Genomic DNA, 25522 nt, shown 5'->3' with positions numbered 1-25522 from the left:
AGCAGAAAAGGCAATTTTTGTAAAAGACACAATCTCAGGCAGAACTCGCTCTCAATTCTTTTATTTTGAACTGTATTGACATCAGACATGTAAATATTATTCATTATGACACAAATGACAAAATATATATATATATATATATATATACTACATGAAGTGCTTTTTTTTACATTCAACAATACAGTTTACTCAGTGTGAGTGAGTGTGCAGACAGACACACAGACAGACAGACAGACAGACAGACAGACACACAGACAGACACACAGACACAGACACAGACACACACACACACACACACACACACACACACACACACACACACAGAGAGAGAGTTCTGTCCACAGCTGCTGCTGGATCGCACCTCCTTCCCCCGCAAATTAGCATAGGAGGGGAACACCAAACTGGTTTGAGATCAGCGTCTAGCCTCCTCTGCCTCTGCTCGTTTTCCTCCTCTCGTTCGGGCTGGGACGAATGCTGCGACACGACACAGGAACGGGTCCGGCTTGGCTTTGGGACCAGGCGCTGGAACCGGATTGATCATGTTCGTCAAGGGTTTGACTACTGCGAACAACTCAATCCAGGTTCGCCCTGCAGCAAGGCGAGCAGTGCAGCGCGCCGAGGGGCGTTTCAATGGCGTTTCTCCTCTCTACAAGGAAGCGCGTTTCTCTGTTTTTCCTCCTGCTCATTTCAAACAACAGCTGCGGTATGTGTTTGATCGCGTGTTGTCGGCTTGTCTTTGAGGCTAGGGACCTGATAACATGTCACAGGCTGGGGAAGTGTTTGAACTACGCGCTGCACTAATAAAAACAAAAACACGTCAAACACGTCATTGGCTGGGAGGGCTATTCCTGATAACACGTAAAAGACGTCTTTGGCCATGAATGAGTTAACATGGTTTTGGTCTACAGTGTTTCCCATACATAGGGGAATTTATGGCACACCGCCACAACGGGATTTTGACCGCCACAACAAGATGTTGACAGAGTTTTTTTTACCGCCTCTCAAAACTCCACATTGGTCCGCTGTCTGTCTGTCTCTCTCTCTTTCACAAACACACAGGACAGCGGAGTGATGATTGAGTGATATCAGGGCCAATCAGAGCCAGTGTAGAACGGGTTAGACGTCATTTCCAAGACATGTGATCGATTAAATGAATCGTGATTCATTGAGATAAATGGTAAATGGTAAATGGCCTGCATTTATATAGCGCTTTTATCCAAAGCGCTTTACAATCAGTAGGTAGTCTACATTCACCCATTCATACACCGATGGCGGCAGGCTGCCACGCAGGGTGCCTACACACCATCGGGAGCAAGGAGGGTTAAGTGTCTTGCCCAAGGACACAACGACAGCAGCTGGGAGGGAGCGGGGATCGAACCGCCAACCCTTGCGTCATTGGCCGACCCGCTCTACCTCCTGAGCTAAAGATGCACGTGGGGGAGGCGGCCGCCTCTCCTCGGAAAGTCCGCAGCCAGGAAAATCACATATCCCTGCGAGAAGCGTCGGTACATCTGCTTCAAAAACACCTCGGCGCGTCAGCAGCGGTCATCAGACTGCTTGGACAAATCATGTTAATGACCGCTAATATCAGCCAGCCACCGTTCACTAACGTTACACATCAAAGGGCATCAAAACAAGTCCGCCTTTTGCTTGACTGCCTGGAACTCCGACTTAACCATAGCTCAAAATAACATTAAACGGTTTATGTTATTTTGTTTATTTCATTTTATTTATTATTTATTTTAAAGGGGAATTGCACCCTTTCATTTACCTCATTTTCTATGGTTTTTGTATTATTTATTTCTGTGCATCAAACTTGAAAAAGAAAAATGAAAGTAACTGCTTCAACTGCTACACTTGTTGCCCAGTCTGTGTTGCGTTTTTGTTTTGTTTTTATTTAATTTCATTTAGTTTAAAGGAGAATTGCACACTTCTTACTACACAGGCATAAACACTTGTTTCTGCAGCTGACTAAAAGAGCCTGGAGCAGTGAGTTACTACTTCTTTAATTCAATGTTGATGAGCATCAAAGAAAATGGTTAATGTTCAGCTTGTGTTAATGTCAGGTCATTGAGACCTATTGAAAAGTTGTTCCTGTAGTGATATACAGTACTAGTGAACACAGGTTTGGGCTGACTGAGCCACAGGCTCATGGAGACTTAGGGTATCAGGGGGACACAGAGGTCATGTTCCAGCCTAGTTTTCGGTCTTGTGATTTGAGAGATCTGATGTCTTATTTTGTGCTAATAAATGACACACACGATGTGTAGTCAAAGAGAGAAGTCATTAATCTAATGATTCCTGCTTCATCAAAATTCAATTTCTGATAAATTCCAGGATTTAGATGGTTTAGTGATGTGAGATAACAGAATAATGTACCTGTAGGAGAACCAAACAAGTTCTGTTCATGCCTACAAAATGTTACTTTGTATTTTGAGTTCTCCCCTGGAAGTGATTTTGGTATAGATGGGCCATTGTATTTAAACAAGCAGTATTCTACTGAGTGACCTGTATTCAGAATATAGCCTACCTATAGGGAGAAATTTAGTGTGTCATTGTAAACCCAAAGCACAGTAAGGATGACATGTTCTTCATAGATCTAGCCTTTTAATTTTGCTCTCAAGTGCTTTCTCAAAGTACACCAAATTCATGCATTTTACTTTAAAATAAAATAAAATAAAAAATCTCGCGGGCGGGCGGGCATGCCCCCGCACCCCCCTAGGGGGTCTGCGGTCCCCCACCACAACAACTCAAAATCCTGTGGGAAACACTGGGTCTATAGCTAATTTCACCTAATTTCTTATATAACTTATACAATATAAAAGGGGGTGATTGACAGGTCGCCTCTCCAGTGATCGCGCAGCTTGCCGATCACGGACCAATAGTAGGCGGAGCTGCAGCTCTGGGAAAACCCCATCTCACGTGAGCTGCGCAAGGATTGCGACAGACAACACTTTGCTGCAAAACATGAGTCCAAAAAATAGTGGATGGGTTTGTCCATATCATTTAGGTCAGTGGTATTTTCTTATTTTTTTAAATCTACATATGGCGACTAAACCTTATTTTTTAAGTATTTTTTTCTCACTACATATGGCGTCTAAACCAATTTTTTTAAGTTGTTTTTTCTATCTACATATGGCATCTAAACCTAATTTTTTAAGTTGTTTTTTCTCTATATATACCTACCTGCAATTTGCTTGTTAAGCTGTGACATATAGTCCATGGGCCAAAGCCCCAAATTTCACTCATTGGTATCACTCAAGGTGGCAAAATCTAGTCACATTTTTTGAAAAGGTACATGTCCATAGATGATATTTTGGTATGATAACCTTTGCTAAGTGGTAGCTTTGTCACAGTTATCAGCACATGAAGTTAACCACCCCCTACAATAAATTGGTATCTAGGCGCTGGTGCATATCCTACTTTAGGCTCATTTTCAGGACCTTTACTCATGTTTTATGAAGGCATGGTTGGTCTAATTTTAAAGGGTAGACTCATAGGTTCATTTAAGCACAGTTGTGAGTTTGTCTAATAAACATAGAGGTCACATGGGCTCTTCAAAGTGTCAACAACATTCGTTTAACCACCATTTCCGCCTAAACTATAGTCTTTATTTGAGCATTATGACATGTAGGAACATCACTGACACAAATAACAAAACCTGAAATACTCACAGGACTGTAACAATTGAGGAAATGTATAATCTTCCCATATTATCCCACTATGAAGGCTGATTGTGGGATTTTGATGGGCCCGGGCCAGAATTTTCACTAATTGGTACCATCCAAGTTGACAAATTCTAGTTTTGTATTTTGAAAAGGTCTGTACCTTTAGATGATATTTCAACTTGATAAACCTTCCCAAGTGGTATCTTAGTCACAGTTAACCCTCAATGACACCAAACATTGATCCAAAGAAAGAGACAATCTTGTCACTTTATTTGAACAGAACACCACTATCACAAATATAATATTAAACAGTAAAAAAAAATCTTACTTTTTCCCCAAATTTTTTATTCCCCATTAGTGCTCATTTTTTATTTATTTATCCTGGTTGCTGCTCCACCCTCTGCCGATCTGGGGAGAGCTGAAACTGGCTCCATGCTTCCTCCGAGACATGGGCAGTGTAGCCAGTCACTTCTTTTCACCTGACAGGGGAAGCTTCACCGGTAGGACATAGCACGTGGGATGATCACGCTATTCCAATGAGTTCCCCTCCCTCCGAACAGGCGCCCTGAACGACCAGAGGAGGCACCACTTCAGTGACCACGATATTGCATGTTTTGGTGAGGGGTTCCTATATGAAGGAAACCCCCAGGGGGCACGGGGAGAACATGCAAACTCCACACAGAAAGGCCCTTTTGACGACCCCACCCGGGCGGTGGCCACTCGAGGACATTTGGTGCAGAGCAGCAGGTAGCAAAGATTGTTGGCATCACATACACTGGATGACGGTGCATACGTCCTGCAGACAAATTATTCCATATTGGAAAGATTATGGTAGACCAGACAATTGAGGAGACCATAAACAAGGACAATCAGACTGCTGGAGGAACCAAGGGTTTCAGCCTGAAAGCTGGTGCAGTCACTTCAGACAGAAGTCAGTATCTGAGGCAGCTCAGGAACATGAGAGGCAACAAGTCCACAGACTGTTTCAGTCATCACGATCTACAGAAGCCCAGAATAGAGAAGGATAGGGCAGATGTGAATGCCTTTGTAGAGCTTATGGAGAAAAGCTGGGTAAACCCTCTAGGTCCAGATCAGTCTAATATCATCAGCCTTTCCACAGGAATTGCTGTGTCACCAAGTCAAGTCAGTCAAGTCAAGTGTATTTGTATAGCCCTAATTCACAAGCATGTCTCAGGACTTCACATAAATATGTCTAGCTAATTCTAGCTACCACAACAGTAGCAATTACAGTAGTAATAATAACACATTGAACAATCATATGATAGAGAAAGAGTAACCAGCAACCAAGTTCCATGACAAAGTGGGAAAAAAAGAATCTGAAGACATTCTCAGGCATCACAAAAAGAGATAGAGGAAACCAAACACAAAACAAGGAGCTGGTCTTGAAAGCAGATAGAAATATTTTTGGGCATATGATCATTGCTTCGCAAAGTAAATATCTGCACATTGAAGATGTCCTGGCTCATGGTCCACTGCCTTGGTCACTTTCAATCCAGATGTCTCATTGCGGAAAACCAACAAAGCCGCTGCACTCGCTAGCGAGTTAGAGAAATCAACATTAGCAGTTGAGGATATTGGAGACACTCATGCTGAAAGATGATGGCAAGACTTTTGGAGAGATTGCTGGTTCTGTGTTGAACCTAGCGTTGCATGAAGGAGAAAGAGTTACTCTTTCTCTCTCTTTCGGTTACTCAGTAACTGAATAGATGTGGTGTTTGATGTGTACTGGAAAACATCAATCAAGAATGCCGAGAGATGCAGTTGTGGTTCAGCAAGTAGTAGCACTCAATGGAAGAACATTGCCCCAGGACACAATGTCATGCAGTGGAGAAAGCTTTTAAGTAATCCAGACAGCAAAACTGCCTTGATAACATTCATCGTGGACCAGTGAAAGCTACCACAGAACTGGGCAAAGCTTCAGGACAAGCAGCTATTTGCAACCTGTGGAGAGACATGCTATTGTCTCAACAAAAAAGATTGTAATGTTGAAGAGCTAAAGTCTTCCCATGAGGAGGCCGTGACCCTGGATGACTATGATGATAATGATGATGATGAATAAAACAGAATATGAATACTGTTTAATATTATATTTGTGATAGTGGTGATGATAAAGATCATTGGTTAAATAAATGATAAGTTAGAATTCTTGATTTTTTTCTAGCACATGTTCTGTTCAAATAAAGGGACACGATTGTCTCTTTCTTTGGATCAACGGTTGGTGTAATTGAGGGTTAACTGTGACTAATATACCACTTGGGAAGGTTTATCAAGTTGAAATATCATCTAAAGGTACAGACCTTTTCAAAATACAAAACTAGAATTTGTCAACTTGGATGGTACCAATTAGTGAAAATTCTGGCCCGGGTTCATATTCTACTTTAAGGCCCACAATCAGCCTTCATGGTGGGATAATATGGGAAGATTATACATTTCCTAAATTGTTACAGTCCTGTGAGTATTTCAGGTTTTGTTATTTGTGTCAGTGATGTTCCTACATGTCATAATGCTCAAATAAAGACTATAGTTTAGGCGGAAATGGTGGAAAAACGAATGTTGTTGACACTTTGAAGAGCCCATGTGACCTCTATGTTTATTAGACAAACTCACAACTGTGCTTAAATGAACCTATGAGTCTACCCTTTAAAATTAGACCAACCATGCCTTCATAAAACATGAGCAAAGGTTCTGAAAATTAGCCTAAAGTAGGATATGCACCAGTGCCTAGATACCAATTTATTGTAGGGGGTGGTTAACTTCATGTGCTGATAACTGTGACAAAGCTACCACTTAGCAAAGGTTATCATACCAAAATATCATCTATGGACATGTACCTTTTTAAAAAATGTGACTAGATTTTGCCACCTTGAGTGATACCGATATCTGGTCTGGCCCATGGACTAATATGACGTCCCGACAATACTACTTCCGGGTCCAAGCGCCAAGCCGAGAAGCCTCTGCGTTGTCAATATGCCGCAGTACTGTGTCCCTCATTGTTTGAATAGATCCGAGACTAAAAAAATTATTCAACTGTCATTCTACCGCTTTCCTTGCGATGAGAAAGCGAAGACGAAATGGCTGCAGTTAATAAGGTACATTACAATTTGGAGAAAGTACGTAGAAAAACTAAGTTTGTCGCTGAGTCCAAAAATATTATCTATAAAAAGTTATGTTAAGTTAAAAAATTATTTATGAAAAGATATCTAAAAAGATTCATGGGATCCGCCATAGTTGTTTTGAATTAGGCGAATGAGGAGCGGTGCCGCTTGGCCCTGGAGGTGACGTGGGGTGAACGTCTGTCATCAGTCTTAACAACCAAATTCAATTTCCGAACCCTACAATAAAGAAACAGAGCTGGCAAAACCAGTTTATGTCCAATTAAATAAATTGTTTACAGGTAGACCAAGCACAGACAATGGGAAACAAATGTAGCACCTGTCAATGCGTGGTGGGGGGAGGGGGAACTCTCTTAACAGTATTTAAGACATTTTAATGCTTTTATTAAGGGCACAACGTTTTGATAAGACTTTTCCAGACTATTCCCGAATCTGTGGATAACCTGCAATCCCGGTTTCTTTACCTAGATTGCCTTCATCTGCTGGTCTAGACAGACAGTAAGGGGAGATAGGTGCAGATAGATGGGTAGACACAGACAGGAAGAAGACAACAAGTCAGACAGTGGTCTCTCAGCTCCTCTCTGACTCGGCTCACAGTGTCAGTAGTTTTAAGTATCAGGCCAGTTAGTGAGAGCTAGTCCTTTCTTCCAAAGTTGTATACAGAGGATCAGAGAGGGAACTACAGACAGACAGACACACAGACGGTCACAATGATGTAACAGATGGACATAGCAGACATAAAAGACATACGCAGACAGACAGGTTGTGAAAGAAGAGATGATAACAGAGCGACAGACAGACACAGCATGAGAAAATACAGATGGGTCGTAAGGACAGGCAGACAGGCCAGGAGGACAGAGAGACAGACAGACAGGTCAGGGGTACAGAGAGACAGACAGACAGGTCAGGGGGACAGAGACAGACAGACAGGTCAGGGGTAGAGAGGGACAGACAGGTCAAGGGACAGAGAGATAGACAGACAGGTCAGAGGGACAGAGACAGACTGACAGGGCAGGGGGACAGAGAGACAGACAGACAGGTCAGGGGGACAGAGAGACAGACAGGTAAGGAGGACAGAGAGACAGACAGGTCAGGGGGACAGAGAGACATACAGACAGGTGAGAGAGAGAGAGAGAGAGAGAGAGACAGACATACAGACAGACAGACAGACAGACAGACAGGTCAGGGGGACAGAGAGACAGACAGGCCAGGGTGACAGAGAGACAGACAGTTCAGGGGGACAGAGAGACAGACAGGTAAGGGGGACAGAGACAGATGGGTTTGTAAGCTGAGAGGTACAGGGGGAGCTGTGCTGTAGTCCAGTGAGGATCTGATATCTGAGACCATGGAACAACACGACACACAACACCCATCTGAGTTAACACAACTCTACTGAGCCGCTGCTCTGCACTGCATTACAAAACATATCAAACATATTAGATATTATCTCAAGTTCACTGCATTACCAAAACATATCAAACATATTAGATATTATCTCAAGGTCAACACTGAAATATACAGGATCCTCTCAGTAAGCATGCTGTTGTCTGTCAATGAAAATGATCTGTCAATGAAAATGATTAGGAATTATTATTATTATTGTTATTATTATTAATATTAGTATTCAATTTTCAAATCCCCCTCATCCTATGTTTTCTTCATACTAGCCTGGCCTGACCCAAAAACTACTGTCTCTACTGTTGCGGACAACCCTAACCCTAACACTAACCTTAACCTTAACCCACCCTAACCCTAACCCTAACACTAACCTTAACCCACCCTAACCCTAACACGTGTTTTGCAGCCATGACTGCATCCGATTGCACTTATCAGTCAGTTCTCTTGTAATCAGATTACTGCAGTCAGATTACATGCAATCCTTTACAGAATATTAGGCTATATCTCCTATGCAGTATGATTTTTTAGACTGTCTACTCCAGGGGTTCCCAAACTTGTCCATGCCAAGGCCCCCCAAATAGTATTAGCTTTTGGCTGCGCCCCCCCCCCCCCCCACACACACACACATACACATTGCAAGAAAGAAACCCATTGACAATTCGATTGAAAATGTCAAAAATCACATTCATACAACCTCAGAATATATTTCCTTCTTTTTTATTAATGTAATAACCTAATTATTACATTTGTATCTCAAATATTTTCTCATTTCTTCATATTCAATATTTCTGTTTCCCATTATAAACATTGTTCCAGACTATGACCCACACCAGGGAGAAATGACAATGAATGTGATGATGTTTTGACGCTGAGTCCCCCCCCCCCCAGTGCCCCCTGGTGGCCCCCACTTTGAAAACCACTGGTCCACTCGCTACAAAAATGTCAAGCAAGCCAAACACAACATGCAAGTATGAAATGTGTCGTCTTACCTTTTTCTGGTACCACACCACAGCATCTTTTACTTTGGAAGCCATTTACATGTCCCTTCTCCTGGCCTAGGGCATCTTAGACTGGAAACACACACACACACACAGAGAGAGAGAGAGAGAGAGAGAGAGTGAGTGTGTGACGGACTAACAAGGAGGGAGAGGAGTTTATATAGAGGCAGGTGTGTCTTGACAACACTGATGACAGAGAGAGGGAGAGGCAGACACGGTGCTCGTACATACACGTATATGCACACAATTTATTTGAAGGCGTTCACTCTGAATTCGCCTTGGGCATGCACGCACGCGCACACACACACACACACACACACACACACACACACACACACTTTATTCCTCTTCTTCTGCTCCATTTACTGTTGCTGAATCTGACTGTGGTTGACTCGCGCTGTCTCTCTCTCGTTCTCTTTCTCTTTCTCTCTCACACACACACACACACACACACACACACACACACACACACACAGTGCTGGGCGATATATCAATATTATATTGATATCAGGAGGATATTATATTGATATCAGGAGATGAGTACATAGTGTCTCTGTCTCTAGTGAGTCTGTAGAGTACATAGTCTCTCTGTCTCTAGTGAGTCTGTAGAGTACATAGTCTCTCTGTCTCTAGTGAGTCTGTAGAGTACATAGTCTCTCTGTCTCTAGTGAGTCTGTAGAGTACATAGTCTCTCTGTCTCTAGTGAGTCTGTAGAGTACATAGTAGGGCTGCACGATATATCGTTTACACATCGTCATCGCGATGTGCGCATGCGCAATAGTCACATCGCAGGGCGTGCGATGTTAAAAGTAAATTAACTCGTCATTTTGCTTGATAAACTCTCACTTTAGGGGTAGCCTACTGAGTGAAATGCAGTCTCTCTCAAAGGTGAGAGATGCCCTACTACTGTACTCACTCATTTAGTGCTTAGCTTCAACACAACAAAATGGACAGAGAGCTAAATTGAATTATTTTTGCTTATGTTGCGTTGCTGACAGTAGCCCGTCGGATGTAAACGATGTGATTGCGTAGGCGGATGTGTCCACAGGTTGCAGCGCACTAGCAGGCTGGCTGCTGTAACTCAAACATGTCTGTGGAGTGGAGATATTTACTCTTGAAACACCAACAAGCAAGACAGCAACATAATATAATGACAAGAAGGCTAAAGTGATTATTACTGAGAAGTTGTCCGTGTATCACCGCAGCTCTCTCTCCCCCTCAGGCTCTGATGATGCCAGGTCCTACACATCGGGAGCGTTTTTTTCGTGCGATTAATTCGCACGTCAATAATATTATCCGAACCTATATCAGTCAATGCAACCGTGCATACCAACGGCGAAGTTTCGCCGAGCGTTATTGCGGTGTTTATTTTTTCGAACCACGGTCGATTTTTCAGTAGTTCGCTTCCGACGTGTACACATCTGTGGCTGTGATTGACAGGTGGGTCAAAACTCGCATCGCAATTTCGTGCCATATATTCGCTCTTGATGTGTAAGGACCTGGGTTGAGTTAATCATACATAGCGACTCATTTACACAAAACATTTCAGTGAAAATAAAAAGACAAGAGACATATCTTGGCAATTAAATGTATATTTATTACTTTTCACGAATGAATTGTTTGTCACCAGTGCTGCTACATGTGAATCGTCGTCTCTGTCTGTACTGCGGTGCGCTCCAAAACCGGAACTCCAGAGATGCGGAGTGTACCACTTGGTAGTTTCTGGAGGGGGTTTCCGGGGGGTCAGACCAAGTGTGTAAAGTGGCAGGGGTGTTTCATTGTTGATTTATTGAAACGGTAGATTCTGGCACTCAATATTAGGGGTGGGCAATATATCAATTGTATATCAATATTGTGATATGAGACTATATGGTCTTAGATGTTGGATATGGTAAAATATGGTGATGATACGGCATACATGTTGTCTTTCCCTGGCTTTAAAAGCTGCAGTACACTAAGTGAAATGTAGGCTAGTGACATTTTTAAAGTAGAATGTCATAACTCACTCACTTTTTCATGTATGTAAGTCATGGAAATCCATTGGTCAAAATGTGTATGAACCCTGATAGATGGTGCTCTGAGGCCTACCAGTAGGCCACAGCCCAGTGGTTGAGAAACATTAAAATACATAATTTCCCCTCCAATATCAGATGGACTCCTCTACAAAATCACCCAAATCAATCTAGAAGTATTATTTTCTTTAAAATAGAGCTATTCTGGTAATCTGGTGAAAATCTCTATTTTTTCATATCGCAATATATATCGCAGGGGTGGGGAATATCGCAATGTCAGTTTTTTCCAATATCGTGCAGCCCTAGTACATAGTGTCTCTGTCTCTAGTGAGTCTGTAGAGTACATAGTGTCTCTGTCTCTAGTGAGTCTGTAGAGTACATAGTCTCTCTGTCTCCAGTGAGTCTGTAGAGTACATAGTGTCTCTGTCTCTAGTGAGTCTGTAGAGTACATAGTGTCTCTGTCTCTAGTGAGTCTGTAGAGTACATAGTGTCTGTCTCTAGTGAGTCTGTAGAGTACATAGTGTCTGTCTCTAGTGAGTCTGTAGAGTACATAGTGTCCGTCTCTAGTGAGTCTGTAGAGTACATAGTCTCTCTGTCTCTAGTGAGTCTGTAGAGTACATAGTCTCTCTGTCTCTAGTGAGTCTGTAGAGTACATAGTCTCTCTGTCTCTAGTGAGTCTGTAGAGTACATAGTCTCTCTGTCTCTAGTGAGTCTGTAGAGTACATAGTGTCTCTGTCTCTAGTGAGTCTGTAGAGTACATAGTCTCTCTGTCTCTAGTGAGTCTGTAGAGTACATAGTCTCTCTGTCTCTAGTGAGTCTGTAGAGTACATAGTGTCTCTGTCTCTAGTGAGTCTGTAGAGTACACTACATAGTCTCAGGATATGAGATATGAGAATCCTACTCTCTCTCTGTCTCTCTCTGATGGTTTCTCTCTCTCTGCATCTGTATCCATCTCTCTCTGTTTCTCTATTTCCCAATCTTTCTCCCTGTTTACCCGATAGCCTTCCATGCAGCCTTCCATTCTAGACAAATCGCTTGAGGGACAGTTTCTTTTCGTAGGCCACGAGACTCCTTAACATATACAAATAGTGTAGTAGCCGTGCTGTACCGCACTGCAGCTGCTACCATCACGTATGACTAATGTTCAATAGTATGTTTAATTAGGTATATGCTATTTGCACCTAACAGAATGTTATTATGTTTAAGTATGTTTAAAGTATGTTCATGCCATTTGCACATATGTGCACTGAATACGCCACTGTCTGTGGCGTGTCTTACTGCTTTATTGCTTGTTGCCTCTTGTTTTTATTTTTTTATTTTTTATTTTGCTCTATGTTGTAACGGAGTCTACAGCACAAGAATTTCACACGTGATACTTGTACTACGGAGTGACAATAAAAATCTTGAATCTTGAAACTTAGGTAGCTTTCAGTTCAGTTCAGTTCAGTTTATTGAAAAAGGGGACAGAGCATATTAATCAACAATTCAATGTAAATACACCAGGTTTAGCCAAAAGGCTAGTTTCTACCCGTAGTCCCCGTAGCTTTCACATATAAGCTGGTGGACTCGGTGCGATTCAGGGGGGTGAAGTTGCAACATTGTTGCGATTTTCATTTGGTCTGGTTCGCTTTCACACAGCAATTTGCCAAGCGCACACTGGTGAAAGTGGGCCGGAACCCTCCGGTGCGCAGTTCCTTTAAGACTTTCTGTGCCTGAACGCCGTTGGGGGAAGACATGCAGCTGCCTGTCAATCAAAATCCGATTGCTGCAGAGTGCAGAAGCAATCACGCTAGCATAATTTCCAAGGAAACACATGGCTGACGTTATGTCGCATAAACAACACTAGTCTGTCTCATAAATTGCTTCTAAATTGTTCCAATGCAGTGTTTTAGACCTGTCAGTGGTTTTAATCGTGCTGTCTATCCACCTTATTTTTGTGAGGCTCCCGCTGTAAAATAATTCTGGGAGCAATATCCGGTCTAGAACGTGAGCAGCTATGTTTACGCTGGCTTGACGCTGCCTGGATACTACTCTGCACTGCAGCCCATGATTGCAGCGCAGCGCGTGCATCCCCTTCTTTTAATACATCCATGGTGCCTCCTCGCATCGCATTTCCTTGTCGAACTCCGAAGTTAAAAGTTTGCTCGTCACAAAATAACACTCGTTTTGGGAATGTAGCCTAATGATGTTATCTATCACATCCGCTAACCTGTTGCTCGTTGAACAAGTCGGCATTTATCAGCTCAGCTGCACCGTTTACAGATGGGTACATTGGACGGGCTGTGTTGTGTCAAGCTAGACGTAACGGGGGAAGAGGACAGCAGAAGGAAGCAGAGAGAGAGAGAGAGAGAGAGAGAGAGCTTTTACGCATGGTTTCATGGCGCCTCCGATGCGTAAAAGTCCTTCATCGTTCATTCAGGAATGTTTTCAAGATGGCATTTGATTGTCTTGTCTGCCCACCCAGTGCCCAATTCGGTGTCTGTTCTTTGATTCCTGGTGGGAATCTTTTGCTTTGGATAAGGATTTCTCTGCTGACTGCATGGATTTCTTCTGTGCACAATCTAATCTGCTTTTTTCCCTCTGTCTCCTGCATTATGAAAAGCTTTATAAATCCAAGCAGTAGGCTAATTCTCAGTAATTTACTTAGGTTACTGTAGGCTACATATTCACCTTCCAGACGGCTTCTAGAAGAAAAAAATGCTTTTAAATGAGCTGTTTGATAAAACTATTTATAAACCTTATTAATAAAAATGCTTATAAATGAGCCATTTAAATTAAATTAATTAAATTGACAAATGGAAGACTGATGCTGATTTGCAAAATGCAAATTAAAATGTGCATTTTTTAATCCATTTTCATATTCTTGCTTATTCATTTTCATATTATTTGTCCTTTGCATAATTCATTTCGCCTTTACTTTACCATTAGACAACTGTTTTACTTAAAGCACAATTATGCCACACTATATACAGGTTAATTAAGTAGGCTACTAACTTGCACAATAAATAATTAAATAAATAATTTACTATAGACTACATGATGTCAAAAATATGCGTGTTCAGGAATGCATGAAGCTGGGCGGGAGGAGAACAATGACGAGATGAAGGTTGGAGTAGTAGTTCCGGCAAGAATTTCAATCCACTTTCACCCCTGCAAGGGCACCAAACTTTCTAAACAATGTCACGTGGTCGAAACAGTCACTCATCTATTGGACAGAAAAGAGAAGGGAAATCTCTCCTCTCCAGCAGGCTTCTTGCCTGGCTGAGGGCTGACTGAACAACACAAGTGAATCCGCAAAACACAAACCATGGAGGAACACCTGCGATATTGGGATTGCTGGTTTTACTTTGGTGTTACTATCAAATAATTATTTAACAAGAATGTGCCCAATATGAGCAGCAGATGAGGCAGCAAGCTGTTGAACATTTCATTCTGCAGATGAGAGTAGGCTACATACCGAAGGAGATAGGCAAGCCGGCCAGCTGTTGAGAAATGTGATGTTGTTATGACGACGTACGTCACGCCGCGGTGCGCAGGTACTGTACACGTGTGCACGCCGCAGTGTTTGTTTTGCTCCCTTCTACTGTCTTCTACTCATGATGCACTGCATGAGTGCATGAGATGCACTGGTGCTCTTGTGTTTAGTCCAGGTTGCTTTCACACAACAAACGAACCGCGCCAGGGTTCACTTGGAAGCGAACCCGAGACCCACGTTTTCAAGCGGACCAGAGTTAATTTGTTTGTTCCGCCACAGAGTTTGTTTGCGCTTTCACACCACCCCAAATGAAGCACACTATCCGAGGAAACGAACTTTGGCGTGGTTAAAATGGAGTTAACAGCGTATATGTGAAAGCAACCTTAGAATCATCTTAGATTTTGGATGTTCTAGCTGTTCCATTATTTGCGTTTACCGTCATAGTCATTATATATCCACATTACTGATGATTATTTAATCAAAAATCTTGTTGTGTAAAATATGTTGTGAAAGCACCAATAGCAGGGCAGGAAAACCTGTCTTTGCATTTGATTTGGATCCGTCTTGTCTCACTACTAGAACAAGGCCAGGGGTTCTGCGCAGCGAGCGCCTCCCTGCTCCCAATTAACAGCCGCTGAGCAGGCTCGCAAGATGAGCACGGGAAGCTCACAATATTTCTAGTTTGAATAATAAAAGTGCTTGTTGTGGCGTTGACTTACAACTGGACATTTAGCCCACTTCATAGAAAATAGAGATATCATGCATATCACCATTCAGCCTACCTCGTCCTGAGACGTCCTCCACCACCAGACCACGGATGAGCGGAGGAAGAAGGAGGGACCATTCACACCCACACACACACTAGGCTTGCCGCGGTATTAGGTGTTACCGGTGTTACACGGTGGCGAGACATACACCGATTACATAACGTGCCCACCGGTAACACCTTTTGTTTTTATGGAGGAAGAATTGAAAGGAAAACTCAGCAGTTTCAGCATGCGCTGGTGTAAATTACAAGCGCTCCCTCTGGCTGCAGTGTGGCTCCACTGTTCTGGTTAGACCAGCAACTAACGTTAGTTAACGCTATACATAGGATCCTCACCCGCACCAAACCATGGCAACACATCACCCCCACTCTGCAGCAACTCCACTGGCTCCCCATAAAACACCGCATAACCTTCAAGATCCTCCTCCTCACCTATAAATCATTGCATGGCCTCCTGGCCCCTGCCTATCTGACGGACCTTCTCCACCTTTACACACGTGGTCTCTGTTCCTCAGAAACCGGACTCCTCTCCACCCGTCGCACTAAACCTTCCACCCTTGGTGACCAAGCTTTTTCAGCTGCTGCCCCCAAGCTCTGGAACTCTCTCCCCTCCTCCATCCAGGACTCTGACTCCATCTCCACCTTCAAAAACAGACTGAAAACTCACCTCTTCCACCTCGCCTTCCCATAGCACAGCCAGGGTCCTGAGTAGCATGAACCCTCAGTTGTTTTAGCCCCTTATTTTATTCTTTTTGTTGTTGTTTCTTTTACTTTTTTCTTATGCCTTTTACTACTTTTTACTACTCTTAAATTGTACAGTGTCCTTGAGTCTGAGAAAGGCGCTTTAAATCCATCTATTATTATTATTATTATACATCTTATGACACCAAATTATGCCCTCCTCATAGAGATGTAGGTAAGACCCTTAGCTAAGCCTGCGAGTGCATGCTGTTGGAAATGTGCCTTTTTTTCCACAGCGAAAAGTCGATGCTAACTTAGCATCATTGCTAGAGGGAGGGAGGACTTACCAGCATTCAGTCATTGCCTGCTTACTGCTGCTTGCTGGTATTGTTAATCCCATGTCAGAAACAGTCTCCAGATGTGTCGCTAATGTTAGTTACTTTTGAGAAAGATTGTTTCCATGGGTGTCTGAAAAGTTGTCTCGAGTCAGATGCAGACATGATGCAGCCAGTGTTGCATGACTGTGAGCGTCCAAGCTAACGTTAGTACGTTACACAGCAGCAGCGTCTTGTCTCTATGACCCTACAGAATGGACGGTTAAAGCATAGACTCTTGCTTACTTTAAAACTTTTATTATCAACATACATAACGTAACGTTCGCTCTAGTTTAGCTGCTAAGGATACCCGACTGGTGGTGTCTCACTGTTATTGTTCCCAGGAACAACATGCACTAGTAGGAACTAACAATCTTATTGTTTACATTTATGGTGTCACCGGTAACACCAGTGTTGTCACGTGTTTATTACCCGGTGGGAAAATGTCCACGGTCCACACACACACACACACACACACACACACACACACACACACACACACACACACACACACACACACACACACACACACACACACACACACACACACACACACACACACACACACACACACACTTTAAGCCTGTCTGGGCCTAATTACTGCTCTGCTAGTGTTGTTTGGGGCTGGTTGGTGGTTGCTGCCACTGAATCATATTCTGACACACACACTTTTCTGGATGGAAAGATGTGAGCATGATGGGTGGGTCCTTTGCTGCGGTTGGGTGGGTGAGTGATTGGCCATGAAAGACACACACACACACACACACACACACACACACACACACACACACACACACACACACACACACAGTAGGGTGATGCCTGCGTCTTTCTTGTTGTTGCCCCTTTCTTTGTTAAATACAGGTTTGAGCAAACACTTCTCAACACCATCACAAAGCCAGAGCAGGGGGTGGGGGTGAGGAGGAGAGCAGGGGGTGAGGAGGAGAGCAGGGGGTGGGGGGGTGAGGAGAGCAGGGGTGAGGAGGAGAGCAGGGGGTGGGGGGTGAGGAGAGCAGGGGTGAGGAGGAGAGCAGGGGGTGGGGGGGTGAGGAGAGCAGGGGTGAGGAGAGCAGGGGGTGGGGGGTGAGGAGGAGAGCAGTGGGTGAGGAGGAGAGCAGGGGGTGAGGGTGAGGAGGAGAGCAGGGGGTGAGGGTGAGGAGGAGAGCAGGGGGTAGGGGGTGAGGAGGAGAGCAGGGGGTGGGGGGGTGAGGAGAGCAGGGGTGAGGAGGAGAGCAGGGGGTAGGGGGTGAGGGTGAGGAGAGCAGGGGGTGAGGGTGAGGAGGAGAGCAGGGGGTGGGGGGTGAGGAGAGCAGGGGGTAGGGGGTGAGGAGAGCAGGGGGTAGGGGGTGAGGAGGAGAGCAGGGGGTAGGGGGTGAGGAGGAGAGCAGGGGGTAGGGCATACATGGGCATTTTTACATTTTTTTTAACACAGTGCACCTGAACGCAACATGCAAGATACCCGCTGAATAAGTGTCCAAATGTTCATGTCATTCTGGCCAATACTCCACTTCTGTTATAGCATTTCAGTCTGGAATATGGAATATCTTTCAATAATCTTTATGACTAAAAGGCTACATTGAATTAGAAATTTAAATAATTAACTCATTGGTTTTGGATTTATTTAGCTTCAAGACTGCATTTTTGTTCGTGTGACCCTCAACACAGGCTTTGATCATCCCGGGCCACTTACTGATACTTATGCTTAAATTAACCCACTCATATTCTGATTTATTTCAAGAAAAACATTTTGGCTAGTGGAAATTCTAATTGGCTGGTAACTTTAAAATCTAGCAGCCATATTGGCAGGTGGTCAAAAAAGTTAATTTCAAGCCCTGAGAGCAGGTGGTGACATAGGAGTGAGTGAGAAAAGGATGAAATATTGGTGGTTAAGACTGAATAATGACATCACAACTGTTAATTTCAAATTAGTTATTCCTCTAAACGTGGCTTCAAATGCACCAAATTTTTCACGCTGGCGCCGTTCGGCCCTCAGCAAAACCTGGTTAGCGAGGACATTTTTTGTGGCCCTCTCTATCATCAAAGTTACCCATCCATGGGTTACGGCATGACAATATTTGTTCGGCCCCCGGCAACAATCTGGGTTTCTCATGTGGCCCCCCATGAAAAATAATTGCCCACCCCTGGGGTAGGGGGTGAGGAGAGTAGGGGGTAGGGGGTGAGGAGGAGAGCAGGGGGTAGGGGGTGAGGAGAGCAGGGGGTAGGGGGTGAGGAGAGCAGGGGGTGAGGTGAGGAGGAGAGCAGGGGGTGGGGGGTGAGGAGAGCAGGGGGTAGGGGGTGAGGAGGAGAGCAGGGGGTAGGGGGTGAGGAGGAGAGCAGGGGGTAGGGGGTGAGGAGGAGAGCAGGGGTTGAGGGTGAGGAGAGTAGGGGGTGGGGGTGAGGAAGAGGAGGTGGGAGATGTAGTTCAGTAGCTGTCGTGGAAAAGGTGGTTAGCCACCATCCTTCCCTCTTCTCTCTGTTGTCTGTATGTCTTCCTTCCTCTTCTGTTTTTGGGTCTCTTTCTACAAAATGCATAATTTTTTTGCCGACAAAAAAAGATGTCTGCTTCAAGCAAGTACAAAAAGGTCTTCTTGCGATGTTAAGGGAAGTTCTACCAGCGGGCTGCCTCTCTCTCCCCCTCTCCCTTTGCTGCTTCACAGAGTGAAAACACCTCTGTGTGCATGTGTTGGCCTGTTTCTACTGGCAGCCTCAGTGTCTCCCCCCCCCCCCCCCCTCTCTCTCTCTCTCTCTCTCTCTCTCTCAGTGAGTAACCTTTTGGATTTAATGTTGTAAATAGCTTCTCTACACTAGTGAGTCTGTAGAGCACATAGTCTGTCTGTCTCTAGTGAGTCTGTAGAGTACATAGTCTCTCTCTGTCTCTAGTGAGTCTGTAGAGCACATTGTCTGTCTCTAGTGGGTCTGTAGAGTACATAGTCTCTCTGTCTCTATATAGTGGGTCTGTAGAGTACATAGTCTCTCTGTCTCTATATAGTGAGTCTGTAGAGTACATAGTGCGGCGATCCTCAAAGTCTGGACTCCGGTCCGCATCCGGACCGAGACGCCGTCCTATCCGGACCGAGCCCTATAACCTACAAATCATTGATAACTTACATTTTCACGGACCGTTTTTATTTTAACCGGCACATGCTTTTATAGTCATTACGGTACTACTGGTTTATCTGCCAGGAAGCTCACAGACCAATGCATGCGCTGTAAATCATCACACGTGATGCTACTCGGCCAATCAAATAAGCAAATCGTTTCTCTCTGTTGCTTCTCAGTGGTGCTGCGAGAGTGTGACACACGGACGGAGGCGAGGCGAGAGATAGTAATTTCACATGGTGTGCTCAAAAGAAACCACTCTTACATGTCCATTCATTGTTCTTACGGGCAGATCAAAAACAGTATGTCTTGTGTGAAGTGCGGTGCGATCCTGACCGGTCTCTGGAAGTGCCACACATGAGCAAACACACATACACACACCAGGGCACACTCACTGCCCTTGCATTGATCGACAGACAGACAGACAGATAGATAGGGAGCTCACTTCTCTCAAGAGAAAAGGTTGTTTGTTGGCTGAGAGTGTTAAATGTGAAATGGAGTGAAGAAAAGGGGAAACTTATGTCTCTTAAATTAAAGCCCTTCATTTTAAGATGCACATTTTTCCAAAGCACTCTGTTGTATGTTATTTTTAAATGCATTATTTTACTTGAAATGAGAAAAGAACATGTATTTATTATAGTAGGCTAGTTATGTATAATTAATCCTGTTAAATATGAAAACTCTAAATAAGCATTGTTGATGTTTATTTTGATTTAACAGTCAGTTGTTGACTACATACAGACGTTGTACCATTAGGCTACTTCAATCATTGAGTTCAATGGCACTGAATCATAGCGCAAGCTACGTTACAATGTTCCGGACCTTTGCTTGAGGACATTTTCTCTAACTGGACCTCTTTGAATTTTAATTGCGTGCCCCTGACATAGTGTCTCTGTCTCTAGTGAGTCTCTAGAGCAGAGGTTCTCAAATGTTTTTCAGCCAAGGACCCCTTACAAGATAGTCTCGGCTCCCAGACGTTTGGTGGAATTTCACTGTCAGAAACTGTCTGTCCGAGCCCGGCGAGAACGGCCGGCAGCAGACACGCCTACATTTATTAGTAGAATTTTATTTGGTAGCGGCAATGCCATTTATCATAGTCCTAACACAGAGCATGAAGCTGATATGCTCCAAACAAAATTTATAGCTGTTGTTTATTTTACAATAATATTTTCTACCCGGAAGTGGTCCGCTTGCTACTGTGAAGTCATCAGCAGGCTCTGTAACGTTAGCCTCGGGAGTCTGGCTTATCGCTGGGGAAAAGACCTCTAGCCGCCGGGGCCGGATGAAACACGTCCTATTAACAGGTTATGTTTGTTTCTAAGTGATTAATATGTTTCTCCGCAAACACGGCGATGTTTTGCGAGACATCGGTTCTGCATGAGCGTCACTGCCCCCAGAAAGCAGGCCCGCCCACAACACTCATGATTGGTTCTCCGATGCAAGGCTTCCAACAGCGCCACCTAACGTTATGCAAAGATTTAAATAGTAATATTCTCAGTCTTACAGGAGTGAAACGGATTAAGACTGAGGGCTGAGTCTACTTACAAGATAGAAAATATACCGGGGACCCCCTCATTCTGATTTGTGATTTTGGGCTAAGCTTAATTGTTTCCACGGTAACGTGCTTGACTTTTAATTTGATAGGTTTGTTATTAGAATGTAATCCATGAAGCATTTTAGATTTAAAGCATAAACTATTTCCGTTGAACTTTTCGCGGAGCCCCTGGCAAAGTGCCACGGACCGAGAACCACTGCTCTAGAGTACATAGTGTCTCTGTCTCTAGTGAGTCTGTAGAGTACAAAGTGTCTCTGTCTCTAGTGAGTCTGTAGAGTACATAGTCTCTGTCTCTAGTGAGTCTGTAGAGTACATAGTGTATCTGTCTCTAGTGAGTCTGTAGAGTACATAGTGTCTCTGTCTCTAGTGAGTCTGTAGAGTACATAGTGTCTCTGTCTCTAGTGAGTCTGTAGAGTACATAGTCTATCTGTCTCTAGTGAGTCTGTAGAGTACATAGTGTCTCTGTCTCTAGTGAGTCTGTAGAGTACATAGTGTCTCTGTCTCTAGTGAGTCTGTAGAGTACATAGTCTCTCTGTCTCTAGTGAGTCTGTAGAGTACATAGTGTCTCTGTCTCTAGTGAGTCTGTAGAGTACATAGTGTCTCTGTCTCTAGTGAGTCTGTAGAGTACATAGTGTCTCTGTCTCTAGTGAGTCTGTAGAGTACATAGTCTATCTGTCTCTAGTGAGTCTGTAGAGTACATAGTGTCTCTGTCTCTAGTGAGTCTGTAGAGTACATAGTCTCTCTGTCTCTAGTGAGTATGTAGAGTACATAGTGTCTCTGTCTCTAGTGAGTATGTAGAGTACATAGTGTCTCAGTCTCTAGTGAGTCTGTAGAGTACATAGTCTCTCTGTCTCTAGTGAGTCTGTAGAGTACATAGTGTCTCTGTCTCTAGTGAGTCTGTAGAGTACATAGTGTCTCTGTCTCTAGTGAGTCTGTAGAGTACATAGTGTCTCTGTCTCTAGTGAGTCTGTAGAGTACATAGTCTATCTGTCTCTAGTGAGTCTGTAGAGTACATAGTCTCTCTGTCTCTAGTGAGTCTGTAGAGTACATAGTCTCTCTGTCTCTAGTGAGTCTGTAGAGTACATAGTGTCTCTCTGTCTCTAGTGAGTCTGTAGAGTACATAGTGTCTCTGTCTCTAGTGAGTCTGTAGAGTACATAGTGTCTGTCTCTAGTGAGTCTGTAGAGTACATAGTGTCTGTCTCTAGTGAGTCTGTAGAGTACATAGTGTCCGTCTCTAGAGAGTCTGTAGAGTACATAGTCTCTCTGTCTCTAGAGAGTCTGTAGAGTACATAGTGTCTCTGTCTCTAGTGAGTCTGTAGAGTACATAGTGTCTCTGTCTCTAGTGAGTCTGTAGAGTACATAGTGTCTCTGTCTCTAGTGAGTCTGTAGAGTACATAGTGTCTCTGTCTCTAGTGAGTCTGTAGAGTACATAGTGTCTGTCTCTAGTGAGTCTGTAGAGTACATAGTGTCTGTCTCTAGTGAGTCTGTAGAGTACATAGTGTCCGTCTCTAGAGAGTCTGTAGAGTACATAGTCTCTCTGTCTCTAGAGAGTCTGTAGAGTACATAGTGTCTCTGTCTCTAGAGAGTCTGTAGAGTACATAGTGTCTCTGTCTCTAGCATTAAGGCTTGTTAAGGCTCTCCATGCATTCTCTGCGGATGTGCTACATACTTAAAAAATAAACAATAACAGCTGCCCTCGGAGCTGATTCTGCCTCTCCAGCAGAACTTCCGCAGCTCCGTTGTGACGCGTTGTGTCATACTGTAAAACGCGTCACAACAAAGAGCTTTGCCAGAGGAGGAAATGGGAGATCTCCGTTAGAAAAACAGAGAGAGAAGGTAATCACTGCCCATGTGCTTATATTACAGAGATTATTAATGCTACAAAGTGGGTTGATTACCGGTAAAGCCATCCTTTAACTGCAAAACAGCTAAGATAATACTAACAGAGATAGAGAGGGAGAGAGATAAAGAGAGAGAGAGAGAGAGAGAGAGAGAGTATAGCTGTTGCAGCTGGGAAGAGGGAGGAAAGAGTTAATCTTTTTCCAGTTAGAGAGAGAGAGAGGTGGTGGGTGAGTTTGGTCAAGTAGGGCATCAAAGCAAGCCGACACACATGCGGGGTTGGCTGTTTAGGTTGCTGCAGACCATGTGAGGAAAGCGATTGGCTATGAAACGCATACTCGCATAGTTCATACGTTTGGATACAGTATCAAATACACAGGGAGTATTTTCCTCGCATGAAGATAATATGAAAAGGGGGGGGGGTATGAAAAAACTTGACTTGAAAAAGTGTGTGTGCTCAGTTCTTGCTAGCAGCAGACTCACACATAGAATCAGAAGGAGACAGTTTCTATTAACATAAATGCTACTGCTTGTAATGTTGCAGGGCTATGTTTATTAACACGTTGAGTGCCATAGCCGAGATATCTCGTCTTACATAATCCAACGCTTGAGTGCCAGAGCCGAGATATCTCGTCTTACATAAACATTTTTTTTTTTTGACGGTGGGACATCAATCAACAACTTTTACATCTTCTATATCACTATTGGAGCAAGAGAATGTGTATAATCTATTTTACCGACCACTAAGTGGCGACAGTTCTCTCCAGACAGAGACAGAGACAAAGCCACAGCCACGGGACCCGTGGACCAAGAGCAGCCGCCTCCCGCGGAAATGGCTTGGCGATTTTACAGTCAGAAACGAACGAGCCTCATTCTCATACTGTAGGCGGGGACGCTTCGCGCTGCTGCGGTGGGGGGTTCCAGAAATGGACTGGGTGAGCAGCATAAAGCCTAGAGTCGCACGGGGGTTCATCGGGGCTCTCAAACCCAAGAGACAGTGAGACCTATCCACACTCGCTGCCAGGGAGAGTCGCTGCTCAAACTCCCAGCAGCAGAGCACTGCGCAGCACAGACGGAGGGAGGAGTTTGGAGACACACACACACTCTCTCTCTCTCTCTCTCTCTCTCTCTCTCTCTCTCTCTCTTGTCGAGAGAGAGAGAGAGAGTGAGAGAGAGAGAGAGAGAGAGAGAGAGAGAGAGAGAGAGCGCAGAGTGGGAGACAAGGGCACCCATAATCACAGGCACGTGAGGTGGTTCTAAAAATCCATTTATCTCCAAACTCTCTGAAAATCTCTGAAACCATGCTGTACTCAACGGCTAATATCTACATAACTACTAACTCTGCAAACTAACTCTTTTAGACAGAGAAAGCACACATTCTATTAGTTATTTTTAGATGATTGGTGTTCACGAATTCTTAACAGAAAATAATCCTCGGCTCTTGTAAAATGAGCCAGAATCCTCAAAAAAAAACCTGGCACAACTTACCTACAGGATTGAAAAAATGGCTGGCACTCAATGTGTTAATAATAATAATAATAATAATAATAATAATAATAATAATAATAATAAATGTTATTTGTCAAGCACTTTTCATTTAAGATAAATCTCAAAGTGCTACAGAGTAAAAACAGAACCATATAAAATGCAACTAGGCAGAGAACACTATACAAGTCACACAGGACGGCCTGGTGTAGGCAAAGGCCTGATTAAAAAAATTGTAGACAATAACTGGGTTTCCATCCACCTCTGGATATTCGCATTTACCCAAAATGCGAATATAAACTTGAATGGAAACACCAGAAATTCGAATAAAGGTCGAAATATCGCATAAACGTTTTTACGCTTGGAGGGGGTGGATTTATCAGCGTATCGACACTAGGAAGATGCAAACTTTTGCAATGGAAACAGATTTTGCGAATTAACGATGACGTACCGTGTGAAATGGTGCTGGACGACAACTTCCCAAAACTCCTTACTGCGTTTACGTTCCCAGACACGCGGACGGCGGCGACGTGGTCCTCCAGCCCCAGCTTCTTCCCACATTATTCTCATCATTGCATGCCTTTTTTCGCGTTTCTGCATCAGGATGTTGATGTAAATTGCTAACGTTGATAATGCCGTTATGAGAGTCCTCCCAAAAGCCACGATGTTTGCAAACACTCTCTCCATCTTGTCGTAGACTAGTTGTTGTTAGTATTGTAAGCTATTTTTATGAAGGTGCTATGCGATATCATTTATGTTTACGTTCTAGGCAGCACTGTAGGCTTTTATGTTGAAGGCCGGAAACGGAAGTGTGTGGTGGTTGTTGTGGGGAACTTGAGGCTGGAAGAGTACGAGCAAAGAACTTTTCCTTCCACGCTCTTTGGTACGAGGATGAGAGAACGGGAAGAATAATAAAGCTGGCGTCTCATGGTGAGAGTGTTCAAGTGGGAGTTGCTCCGTTTATTGCTTTTTATGCGCAGCCTAATAACGCTCGGCTACAGTATCATGTCGCTCTTATGACGTCATCCCATCGCGCCC

The 25522-nt window shown here is 43.8% G+C and overlaps 1 protein-coding gene across 1 annotated transcript in view; it reads right to left on the bottom strand.

Moving 5' to 3' along the window:
* LOC310797533 (protein PHTF2) overlaps positions 1–9252 on the bottom strand; it is a 103556-nt gene extending 94304 nt beyond the window's left edge. Inside the window, exon 1 of the mRNA XM_083659915.1 lies at positions 9190–9252. Coding sequence (XP_083516041.1) covers positions 9190–9234 — 45 coding nt within the window. The 5' untranslated portion in view covers positions 9235–9252. The remainder of the gene's footprint in view (positions 1–9189) is intronic.
* Between the last annotated feature and the right edge of the window lie 16270 nt (positions 9253–25522).

The sequence above is a fragment of the Poromitra crassiceps genome (genome assembly GCF_964638095.1).
Source record: "Poromitra crassiceps genome assembly, chromosome: 2".
NCBI lineage: Eukaryota > Metazoa > Chordata > Actinopteri > Beryciformes > Melamphaidae > Poromitra > Poromitra crassiceps.
This window is presented reverse-complemented; position numbering and strand designations above follow the sequence as displayed.